The following is a 12240-nucleotide window of genomic DNA, read 5'->3' as shown; positions in this document are numbered from 1 at the left end:
AAGGATAGCTGCATAAACAGTAGTGTTCCCAGCTTTTTGAATATAAAAAGTAAGCCCCTTTGATCATTGCCTTTCAATAGACACAGAAGCAGTATTTCCTCTCTTCTTGCTCAAAACCTTCCATCTATAATATACATACAGTACTTAAGCATGATCAGCCCCAAGAAGCTCGTCAAGATGACAAGAAAGTGGAGGGAGAGAGTTGCCATAGGGAGGAAGAGAGTACATCATCAAGTGGACGGCAGAAATGCCTCAACCGTGTCAAAAAAAGGCTATTTTGTTTTCTACACAGCCGATGAGGGGCGTTTTAAGGTGCCCTTGGGGTATCTGAACCACCCCATCTTCCTAGAGCTCTTCAAGAAGTCAGAAGAAGAGTTTGGACTATCAAGTGATGGGCCAATCACATTGCCATGTGATGCAGTCTTCATGGATTATGTACTCTTGCTCATCCAAAACGGTGCAGCTAAAGATTTTGAGAAAGTTTTGCTTAATTCCATTAATATAAGACGCTGCTCAATTTCTGCTTCCCAACAAGGATATGCAGTCCAAAATTTACTTGTTTCTGTCTGCTGAATCATTCATGTATGGATCAATCTGTAAATAATCTACAAAAGTATATATATTACGTGTACATCTTCACAGAAATTTTTAATAGAGCTCGAGGGGTACAGTTTTGACATGTGAAAAATATGAATCTTCTGTTACTCTCTCTCTCTCTTTATTTTCTTGGTTTTTTCCCTCTTATAACCAAAGAATGAAGAGCCTAATTTTCATTCTTCTCTTTCCTTAATTTCTTTTATCCCGAGAATAATGTTAGACAGAACCCTTGAAAACAGAGGCAAGTGATATGTTGTATAGATTTAAACAGCAATAGTTCACCGAGAGTGCTGAGGTATCTTCGTTGCTTAGGTTGAATATGGCAATGAGCAGCAAGAGTTTAATGCCAAAACAAAAAGGAATATAAACAAGACTTGCATTGCATATGCAGCAAGAGATTCCAATTTCAGGAGATGACTGAGAAGTAACAACTGTATGGATAACTTCTGGAAATTTTAACCTGATCATTGACTAGTTTTAAAACATAAAATCTGGGATTTGATGATCATTTTACTAGGATAACTTGTTAGATGCTACAGCAAATTGACATTACTGCAAACGAAAACCAACCAGATAAGCACAGTATAGTTGTCACAGATGCATATTCTGGCAGGCCTATGTGTAGTTCTGTTTTTTTCTTCTTCCTTTTTTTTTTTTTTTTTTTGAATAAAAAATTCCAGGTGATGACAAATATCACAAAGGTAGAGATCAATTAACCACAAGTTCCTCTGTTAGGCAGTTCATGGGCATGTTGGGTCCAACAGGCTAGTCTTCCAAGACAAGGTTGTACAGAATGAAAAATATGAATTAAAGCGTCAGAAGTAGATTGGCATTTAATTTTATGTTTTCTTTTTTCTTTTTTTTGTGATCCACAAAGTCCCTTGTGAATTGTGATGGAAGGAGCAACGGGCAATTGGTCCATCTTGTTTTCAAACCACCTGACAGAAAGCAAAAGATATCACACTCCATCTGATGTGCTGATTTCCAACCATAGGAAAACATCAAACCCACCCAAACAACACTGAAATTAAGTATCACATGGTTTTGTTCCCCATGGATATCTATACAGAAAAAGTCTCCCTAAGAGATTGTCTCCTTCCTTGTGCATATATAATCAACCTACACTCCCTTTTACTCAGCACAAAAACAGACCTCCTTTCTTCGTCAGCCTCAGATTTCCAACACCGTGAGTGACAACATGATCAGTGCCAAAAAGCTCATCACAATGGCAAGGAAGTGGCAAAAACTGACTAATATCAAGAGAAAAAGAATAGCATTCCCAAAAGCCACTGGAGGTGCGGATGCAGACAATTGCAACGCATCATTGGTTGCCGCTAAGGGTCACTTTGTTGTGTACACTTCGGACCAAAGATGCTTTGTGCTTCCTTTGGAATATCTCAAAGAAGAAATCTTCAAGGAGCTCTTTAGACTAGCAGAAGAAGAATTTGGTCTGCCAAGATATGGGCCCATCACGTTGCCATGTGATGCAGCGTCTCTGGAGTATGTAATTGCAATGATCCAACAGAATATAGCCAAAAATCTGGAGAAAGCATTGGTCATAGCCATAGCCACTCGTTGCTGTCCATCATCTTCATATCTCCCTCCACATCTATGTACACCCAACCAACAAATGCTAATCTGCAGCTTCTGAAGCAAAGTGACTGTTTTGGAAATGATTAACATGTACATAATGATACTTCAATGAAATTTTTTCAGCCACTGTTCTATGCTCAGTTATCTTTCCCTTGAAATTGTGTAATTACCATTTCTAACCCACGAAATCAGCAGGCTTATCACTTTGATCTGTAAAAGTCTTGAAAGCACCATAGGTCATATATTCAGAGTCCATAATAGCAGGTGCTGATTATAGTTAATAAATGCCACATGGAGACTATCAACGTTTCTAAGTTACAAATCATGTTTTTATATAAATGATATGTTCGTCTAATTTTAAAGTGAATCAGATACTGATGACATGAAACCCAAATAACTAACGTACTAAATATTTACCTTGGATAAACCAGTTCTGCCTGTTAGAAACGGCATATACCTTTGCATTATAGAAGGAGATATGGGCTAATTCCATTATCTACTCTGAGTATCTGACATCCGAAACTATTATATTGTAATTTGACCACCAAAAGAGTACGTATATTCTTGCAAGAGAAAAAAAAAATTGGTTAATCAATATTGCCATTGTGTTCTCAACAACTTCTCCCATCACCTAGTAGCCTGCTTTGCATGACCTTTAGAATGAACCTGATCAATGAGAATTTTGAAATTGTAAAAGATAAGGTTAGTAAATAACTGTACAAGGATAGCTGGTTACATGATACAGCAAATTGTCATCACTGAAAACTGAAAACTAACCAGATAAGGACACTATAAAGTTCTCCTGAGAAGTAGTTGTCATTCTACTCTTCAATGGGAGGTAAAATGTTACTGCATGAGTTTAAGTAGGCCTGCAAGAATATGGGGATGTTTTTAACTTTTTACATGTCAAATTCAGGCCACAGACAACCCTTACTGGCCTTGATAACTGTTCCACTCTGGGCCATTAAAACTCTAAGGAACCAGCAGGTATAGAGCACTGATTAATTAATTGCAAGAAATAGAAGCAGAGACGTATACAGAGTAAGTTGCCTGTAGACAACACAAAACCCAAATGTAAATTTCAAGGGGGAGTGTCTCTCTCTCCTTTTTTTTTTTTTTTTTTCTTTCCACCTTTCTTAATTGTAATAATCCCAAATATCACACAGGTAGAGATATATGAACCACAAGTTCTTTTGCTAGGCAGCTCATGGACATTTGGGTCCAACAGGCTTTGTCTTTCCTTCATATAGTTGTACATAATGAAACAAGCGCAACTTCCTTATCTTTAATCGATCCTGCCAATTAATCTTATTTATGTGGCTCACAAAGTCCATTGTGAGTTGTGGCCAAAGGATCAACCGGCATTTGGTCCCTCTTGTTCTTAAATCACATGGCAGAAAGAAATGGATATGATATCTCCTCTGTTCTCCATTTTGATGCTCTAATTTTCGGATAAAGGAAAACATGCCACCTTCCAAGCAGCCCTAGAAATTAATTATCACATGGAATTGCTCCTCATGGATCCCCGCATGAGAAAAGGACCGTCTCTTCCCTTGTGAATAAATAGCCAATATCCATTGCCTTCTATCCAGCACAACAACAGACCTCCTTTCTTCTTCAGTCTCGAATTCCTTACCACCTTACTGACAATATGATCAGCGCGAAGAAGCTCCTGAAAATGGCAAGGAAGTGGCAAAAGCTGGCTAGCATCAAGAGAAAAAGAATTACACTCCCAAAAGCCACTGGAGGTGAGATTGCAGGCAGTTGCAACACTTCAGCGGTGGCTGATAAGGGTCATTTCGTTGTATACACTGCTGACAAAAGACGCTTTGTTCTTCCTTTGGAATATCTTAACAAGGAAATCTTCAAGGAGCTCTTTAGAATGGCAGAAGAAGAATTTGGTCTGCCAATAAATGGGCCTATCACGTTGCCATGTGATGCAGCGTGTGTGGAGTATGTAGTTGCAATGATCCAACAGAATATAGCCAAAAATCTGGAGAAAGCATTGGCCATAGCCATAGCTACTGAATGCTGTCCATCATCTTCATATCTCCCACCACATGTACCAATACCGAACCCACAAATCCTGCAGATCTGCAGCTTCTGAAGCAAATTGAATTTTGTTCTGCAATTGATTGACATCATGTACATATGATACTATTATTAAATTCTTCGACCATTAATTATTTAATCTTCGGATCTCTTTCCAATACAAATCTTCGTTGCATTTGATTACAACCCACAAAATTAAGCAGGTGTATCACTTCTATCTAAAAAAATCTTGATATGATATGATCACAGGTTAATATAACATGAACTGACTTCAAAACCGAATTAAGAACTAACATTACAAAATAATTACATTGGATAAAACTTTAATTATGTTTTTTTTTTATTGGCAAACAATTATGCTTGATAGAAATGATCGATGTATGGTTACCCCGCGTCATAACATAAATTTAAATGAATTAAGATTACTTCTTTCAATCAGCTTAAATTTTTAAGGCGGTCATGCAATCGGCTAACCCTATTATCACCTAATTACCAACAGGTTTTGATGTCATAGTAAAATGGAGTAGTACTACTGCATCGGTTCGTATTGTCAACATTGATTCTCATCTATCCGAGACATGACCAGGAGGGTCCGACTCCATATTAAAAAAAAGAATTAACTATCATGGACTTCCATGCATGCTTCGGTAATTCGGTTGATGTGTCATTTTCCTATATACCATCAATATCACGTGGTTTTGCTTACCGTGAATGGTGGCAAAATATAAGCGTATTCAGCGGTAGCTAGGCCTGGTGTGTACCAGAGCCAGGAGTCCTTGTCCGACATATGCATGGCAGCTGCAACTAGCATTAATAATATATATTTCATTGCAATTAAGCAAGCAACTTGCGATTCAAAAAATTAGTAATCGGGAATATTAAAAAAATAATCCTTGAGGCTGGTCAAATATACTGTACGTGTTAGCTTGATCTAAATCTAGCTGTAAGCATAGAACTGATCCTTACGTGGATTTCAAAAAAAAAAACATTAGGAATGTATAGCGTGTGCGTATTGCTTGCTCCATTAATAATAATGGTCAATGGAGTTTGACAGATTCGAATAAAGCTTTAAGATTCAACATTAAGATAAGACTCATGCATTCTTTTGGAGAAGAAAGCAACGAACTGCATGTTTGTGTAAGGTGGAGAGAGCCTTAAAATTATATGCAGGCTTGTGATCACCCGAATGATCATTTGCCAGCTGACTTTGCTTCCCATTGGTTTTATGTAAAAGCTAGCTAGGGAATGTGGAAAATTCAGAAGGATGACTGCAAAGCTGAATACTTGATTATTATATATAAATGGAATCATAAATTAAATTAATGTCAAAATCAAGATGATGTACGTTATACGTAGAACATATATATATATATATTTGTGAGAGATGACTGGTTCAAATCATTCGTCAATTTGAATTACATTTACTTTGTTCGGTCAACTAATGGGAACAGCCATAGCTGGTAGGTAGCCGGAATATTTCTCCTATATATTTTTTCTGATTTTGTTTTTCTATTTGTTCTGATCTTTAGTATATTTTTTGGATTAATGTTGGGTACATTGGACTGGTATGAGTGGTTCAACTTAAATTGGTCAATCAAGGTTTCCTTTATAAATCTCTCTCTCTCTCTCTCTCTCTCTATATATATATATATATATTTTTCTTTTATTTTTTTCTAAATTTCCCATTGTTTTCAAGCAATGTGCCATAAGGGTATGTGAGTTTGGGTCCTATACAGGCTATAGTACTTGACAATAATCACAATATATAAGAAGTGATCAAACTTATTAAAAGTATCACAAAAAAATCACACGAATTTAAAGTTAGTAATGTAAATTAGTACTCATGTTTTCAGACTTAAATTAACCCTTCAAATTAGCTATTAATTGGGTATATTGTGGATTAGAATTAAGGAAAAATCGCCTTCAAATTTCACAAACTCGATCGGGAAGTGACCGGCCAATATGATCTCATTATAGCTAGCTAGCCATGTCTTACAAGCTGTGAGTTACGATCGAGTTAACATGAACACCATGCATGGATCGATCCAGTCAAATGGATTTGGAGATAATTACAACTTTGAGAGAGATCAGAGAGAGAGAGAATATATATTAATAGATCAGTAGGACAGGATTAATGATCGAGGATGAGGTTGTTTAATCAAATCTGGTAAAGATCTTAGGTGATTGATCAGCAGTACTACTCTGTACAAATTATTAATCTTTAACTATTGTACGTACGAACGTAGAAGGTCGTCTGATCTTCTTTAATTAATTACTTGTCCTCCTAATGGGAATTCATTCCAACCAATTCCCTTAATTTATTGCTTTTTTTTTAATTATTTTGCGTAGAATCAGTCCAAAAGGAAATTAGAAAATGTAGAGAAATCTCAGAGCTCAGCCAACAGAGCCAAGAAACGTATATATAATTTATTCCTTATACGGTTTATATATTATATTATATTATATTATATTATATATATGTGACTGAGTGTGTTATGTAAATTATCTTTGATTGCATACACACTGAACTTGAACTTGCGGGTCATCGCCCGGGCACTTATCATCATCTTCCCATTCAAATTAGTACGACGGCAATTAATAACATAAAATAGATTCTCATTATTTAAATTTTTGTTTGACATTGAATCAAAGTTTTTAAAATAAAATATAGATAAGAAAATAACATCTGATCACTTTTATCTCACTATAATAAAGTGATATTGTCCATCAACTTTTGATTATTTTTTTTTTAGAGAAATAAACGATGGTCCAAAGATTATATATAAATTATATGCCACACTTTATTATATGGAACGAGTGGAATGAAAATGTAGCCTGCTCATTTTCAATGGGAAATCCTCCTTTAATCGATCTTTACTGAAAACACGTACAGGGGCAGCCTTTCACCCTGATCTTGTTGACCTCGTGGGATGACACACAAAAAATTGCAGCAACATTCCTTGGACTGATCTCGTTGCTGTTCCCTATGCTGCTACGTGCTGTACGTCCTAATGCACCTGCTTATCAATACATACTAATCTTGTAAATTCTGATAAATTGGCATCTCCAGTATATTTTCTGTTCCTAGTTACGTCCCAGGAAAATTAGGATTTGGTCCAAGTCAAGAGAAAAAAAAAAGATAAGGGCAAACTTCCAAGTCAAGATTCAAAAATAAAATAAAAAAGATATAAAGGCCTATGATTGAGAAGATCAGAAGGGCTTGTATCTGACCAAAAACTTGATGTAGATCGATGACTAGCTTGCGACGCCCAGCGGTAATCATTAATGGCATACCTTTTTATATATGGATGATAAGCCAATGGTTTTCATGAATGTGTACGTTTGCTGTTGTTGAATATATGATGAATTTTTTGCACCTTAATTAATTTCTCTATATTTCATCTAAAATGAATAATATATACCTATTTGGTAAAAATACGAAGTGCATGCTTTGGTCATTTTACTTGTTGCTTTAATGCTTTTTAAAAACAATATATATATATATATATATAATTTAAATGTCCCATGTTTAATATAATAAAAAAATTTATTTATATTGAGTGAAATAAGAATCAATAATCATGATATATATTCGACCTTTTCTTATGTTTCAAGGTGGGGTCGCAATTTAATAACAAAAAGAATTGAATACGAATTTCCTGCATGCTCGGGTTATAAATACTCTTTTTGGTAGTTTGATTCCAGCCAGTGAATTTGTGGGCAAAGAAGGCCGGGAACGCATCTAGACTCTGAAGAGGAGATCTAGCTAGCGCGCACTTTGCAAAGAGAAAATGGATGAAGTTGTGGAAATAAGCTCAACTTCAACAACGTCACCTAGACGGCCTGCCTCTGTTTCATCCCCGCCAATCTCAGCTCCTCCCTCACAGATTCACTCCCCGTCTCTGACTCGTTCGCCATTACTCTCCACCGAAGACCTTGCACAAACTGAAATCACAAGCAAAACCCCGAAATCCTCAACCCCAAAAGCCTTTCGAACTCCACGATTCACTCCTTTGGGGAGCCCAATCAGGAGGGCTCTCCACCTCACGAGGCTCGACCCTCGAGATGCTTGGCTCCCACTCACCGAGTCCAGAAACGGGAACGCATACTACGCTGCCTTCCACACTCTATGTTCTGGAATAGGGATTCAAGCCTTAGTGCTTCCTGTTGCCCTCACCATTCTAGGGTGGTAAGTATATATATATATACATGGAACTTTCTTTGTTTTCCATATATGTATATGACGCGCGTATTTAGTGTGACAAGGTTGAACAGGCTGGTTAATTATGAAGTACTGTTTGGTTGTTGCAGGACATGGGGAATCATAAGCTTGACTTTAGCATTCATATGGCAACTTTACACCCTCTACTTGCTGGTGGAACTACATGAATCAACTGAAACCGGCCTGCGCTACAGCAGATACATGCAACTTTTCAGTGCAGCTTTTGGTATATATGCTTTCGATACTTCTGCTGAATCCGAAATCTAATTAAACAACGAACTCATCACAACAACGACAATGTCTTAAATTAAGCAGGATTAATCAATTCGTCCGTCCTGATCTTATGTTTTCTCAGGTGACAGGCTAGCGGTGTTGTTAGCAGGACTTCCAATCCTGGATCTATCAGCAGGAACATGCGTTGCCTTGATCATCATCGGAGGCTCCACATCGAAGATGTTCTACGATATTGTCTGTGGGGCCACGTGCGCAGCACATCAGCCACTGACATCAGTGGAGTGGTTCTTGGTGTTTACAACCGCCGCAGTCGTGTTGTCTCAGCTACCAAACTTGAACTCCGTTGCTGGGGTGTCATTGATGGGTGCAATCACCGCAATCGGGTATTGCACTCTGATATGGGTGGTGTCAGTCGCCGAGGGAAGGCTTCCCGGTGTCTCTTACAAGCCGGTGAAAGAAAAGACGCAAATTGCTCAGGTTTTTGGTGTCCTAAACGCACTTGGGGTCGTTTCTTTTGCCTTCAGAGGCCATAATCTCATACTTGAGATACAGGTATATTATATAGATATGGGACAAAATACATTCATAGCTATAGCTAGCTGTTACATATGGACATATATAAGACAAAAAAAGTTTTTTTTTTCCATAAAAATTATGAACGATAAGATAAAGCTTACGTTTACTAATTCCAGTGCCTTGGAGCACAAGCAATTTGGTTGTCATGTGAAAAATATTTTATTTTGTTTTACGTGTCAGATCATCCCATGTAAACAATTTATCATGTTTGCTCGGGTTTTAACCTTGATCTCTACGTTAGTATCTATATTTTATAGAAAAAGAAAAGAAAATAAAGTTGACTATTGATCAAATTGCAGTACTGTATAAATCTTCAAAACAGATCGAAGGTGTTGACTTTATAACCGGTACCAGAATTTCTGGAAAATCTTTTTCCCCCCGGCCCGGCTGGCCTGCCTGAGTTCTAATTAATGCATGTTGTTAATTTGTCTGGCAGGGCACCATGCCTTCAAGCGAAAAGCATCCATCACGGGTCCCGATGAGGAAGGGGGTCACATTAGCATATATACTTGTAGCAATGTGCATATTCCCCATCACAATAGGAGGTTATTGGGCATACGGTCAAATGGTATGTTACTTTTATTTCCCTAGCTAATTTAATATATCTGAATTTCAAAATAATTCATGTTTTGTATTAAATTCAAAATTAACATATTGTTCTGATCATCTCACTCGCAGATACCACCAAATGGGGGCATGCTAACAGCCTTGTACACATTCCATGCAAGAGATACCTCGCGATTTATACTTGGATTAACGAGTTTATTTGTTATAATTAGTTCTTTGAGCTCGTTCCAAATCTATGGCATGACACTTTTCGATTTTATGGAGTCTTGGTATGTTAAGTGGAGGAAGCAACCGTGCTCGTGGTGGCTTCGGGCAGGCTTCCGAGCAGTTGTTGGATACTTCTGCTTCTTTGCAGCGGTGGCAGTGCCGTTCTTGAGCACCCTAGCTGGCCTAGTCGGAGGGATTGCTTTGCCCGTAACTTTAGCTTATCCATGTTTTATGTGGGTCAAGATTAAGAAGCCGAAGAAGTACAGCCTCATGTGGTGCCTTAATTGGGGATTAGGTATCCTTGGGATGACTCTAAGCGGGTTTCTGACAGCAGCCGGAATATATATTATAATCGAAACCGGGATTGAAGTGCAATTCTTCAAGCCATCTTGATATAGTCATGTAGGGAATAAAGGGTAGGGTTGATTTTATGTTCAAGACTTAATTCATCATGTGTAGCATACGTGTTTGTGTAATTTTGTTATCCTACAAAATTGATTTCACAAGCGATCACTTGTTTGTTTTACTTGATTTTTTTTTAATTAACCTTTTGTTAAGTTAGCGTGAAAATTGTATAGGCTGAACATGTGTCATCCTTTTATTTAGAGAGTGTAAATCCTATTACAGCGCTGCGTCCGGTCTGGAGGACCTCCTCCTCCCTCCAAATAGGATCCAGACTCCAAAGTAATGTAAGGATGATTTGAGTCAAAAAAAAATTATATTCATAAGCTTTATACATCACATATTATCATTTTTGTTATTTTTTTAGTTATTTTTTCTTATCAAATATGTTATATATGGATAATAAGTAGAAGAATTCAATTATTTTAAGAAATATAAAACCAAAAAATTATGATATGTAATATGTGAGATTTATGAATAGCAAAGTTTTTTTTAATATGATATAATTAGGTGTGAGAGTGAGTATGTCACTAATTCCAACTGTCTTTCTGTGGGCCGAGAACCTAAGCAGCCCAACCCATGTTCTATATCAAACGAAGACGTTTTATCCAACGAGATTTATCAACTTTTCCTACTATATACATACGTATATATATTTTCAGAGAAACATTCACACTGAAGGTACATTTTAGTTGTTGAAAAATGCAGGAAAGTAAAACAAAATTACTTTCTTTTAACTAAACCCCCTGGGCTCAAATTGCAATCATCTTAGTACCCTCGTTTTGGAATCCTAACCAGCAGAACGGGAAAATAATAGAAATCTGAAATTCCACATTTCCTCCATTTTCTCAAAGGCCAAGTAACGAATAACTTTGTACAAGGGGCAGAGGAGAGATCAGATATCATATATCCAGCGGAGATAAAAAAAAAGAAAAGAGTCTCATGTGTGTAAAATGGGTACGCTCTAATCATAACATCCAGTTTTTTTTGGGTATTTTTTTAAATTAACCATAACATGCAGGGTTTCTTTCGGGAGTAATCTCAAATATACATGAGTTTAAACCCATCGTGCTTATAACTTTGAGGACAAAAATATTCGTAATATTAACTAAAGGGTAAAATTGTAAAATCATAAAATAAAACTTCAACACCACCTGCGCACGAAGCTTTACGTAAAGAAAATGCAAAGATTATTTTAGTTTACAAAGAGTAAGCCCCATGGATAGAGAGACACAGACCGAGTGATGGAGACTCACCGAGAGAGAGAGGCAGCGAACGGAGAGACCAAGGCTAGGCGGTGGTCGACGACGTGGGAAAAACACACTGAGAGAGAGAGAGAGAGAGAGTAAACATGGAGAGAGAGAAAAGATCAGTAAGCAGTGAGAGGGAGAGAGAGAACGCACTGAATACTCATCGAGAGGGCAGCAATGTGGCGACGAAAAAGTGGTTGGGAAGCAGTAGATCACGGAGTGGTTGGGGCGCCGGCGTCGCTGGGCTTCCCTTGCCGTGGCTGGTGGCACAGCACAAGATGAAGTGCTCTGCTTTGAGATGCAAAAACAGAGGTCTTTCGATGAGCTCTCCTTTTGTAATAAATAATAATAATTGTTAGAATTAAATGAAGAATGAGAGAAATAAAGCATAACTCTGTCAAGGAGAAGATAGCACGAAGACAAAGTATTGTGAGAGTCTTGATACATTCAGATATATTGTAAAAATGAATAATTATTACAGAGGAAGCTGAGAGGGTCTCTTTATACAGGCCAAGAAAGAACAAAAAATGAACTAACCAA

At 37.3% G+C, this 12240-nt stretch overlaps 4 protein-coding genes across 4 annotated transcripts; all 4 read left to right on the top strand.

Annotated features, from left to right (window-relative positions):
* Positions 1-150: 150 nt before the first annotated feature.
* On the top strand, positions 151-573 carry LOC118344180 (auxin-responsive protein SAUR66-like). Its single transcript, XM_035684168.1, has one exon. The coding sequence runs from the start codon at positions 151-153 to the stop codon at positions 571-573; it is 423 nt and encodes a 140-aa protein (XP_035540061.1).
* A 1222-nt stretch (positions 574-1795) lies between these two features.
* LOC108993326 (auxin-responsive protein SAUR62-like) lies at positions 1796-2248 on the top strand. The gene has a single exon (XM_018968208.2). It carries the CDS (start codon positions 1796-1798, stop codon positions 2246-2248), a length of 453 nt encoding a protein of 150 aa, XP_018823753.2.
* Positions 2249-3668: 1420 nt separating this feature from the next.
* LOC108993320 (auxin-responsive protein SAUR68-like) lies at positions 3669-4381 on the top strand. The gene has a single exon (XM_018968202.2). It carries the CDS (start codon positions 3842-3844, stop codon positions 4295-4297), a length of 456 nt encoding a protein of 151 aa, XP_018823747.1. The 5' UTR covers positions 3669-3841; the 3' UTR covers positions 4298-4381.
* Positions 4382-7945: 3564 nt separating this feature from the next.
* Positions 7946-10784, top strand: LOC108993319 (lysine histidine transporter-like 8). Its single transcript, XM_018968201.2, has 5 exons — positions 7946-8431; positions 8554-8690; positions 8820-9250; positions 9711-9842; positions 9953-10784. The coding sequence occupies exons 1-5, from the start codon at positions 8034-8036 to the stop codon at positions 10439-10441; spliced, it is 1587 nt and encodes a 528-aa protein (XP_018823746.1). The 5' UTR covers positions 7946-8033; the 3' UTR covers positions 10442-10784.
* Positions 10785-12240: the final 1456 nt, after the last annotated feature.

Source organism: Juglans regia, chromosome 13, assembly GCF_001411555.2.
Source record: "Juglans regia cultivar Chandler chromosome 13, Walnut 2.0, whole genome shotgun sequence".
Taxonomy (NCBI): Eukaryota; Viridiplantae; Streptophyta; class Magnoliopsida; order Fagales; family Juglandaceae; genus Juglans; species Juglans regia.
Note: the sequence above shows the minus strand (reverse complement) of the source record. Positions and strands in the feature narration are given on the sequence as shown.

Coding starts and splice junctions, on each gene's coding strand:
- LOC118344180 (XM_035684168.1), top strand. CDS start 151: ATGATCAGCCCCAAGAAGCTCGTCAAGATGACAAGAAAGTGGAGGGAG.
- LOC108993326 (XM_018968208.2), top strand. CDS start 1,796: ATGATCAGTGCCAAAAAGCTCATCACAATGGCAAGGAAGTGGCAAAAA.
- LOC108993320 (XM_018968202.2), top strand. CDS start 3,842: ATGATCAGCGCGAAGAAGCTCCTGAAAATGGCAAGGAAGTGGCAAAAG.
- LOC108993319 (XM_018968201.2), top strand. CDS start 8,034: ATGGATGAAGTTGTGGAAATAAGCTCAACTTCAACAACGTCACCTAGA. Junction 8,432..8,553: donor GCCCTCACCATTCTAGGGTG/GTAAGTATATAT, acceptor TGGTTGTTGCAG/GACATGGGGAATCATAAGCT. Junction 9,251..9,710: donor ATCTCATACTTGAGATACAG/GTATATTATATA, acceptor TTTGTCTGGCAG/GGCACCATGCCTTCAAGCGA.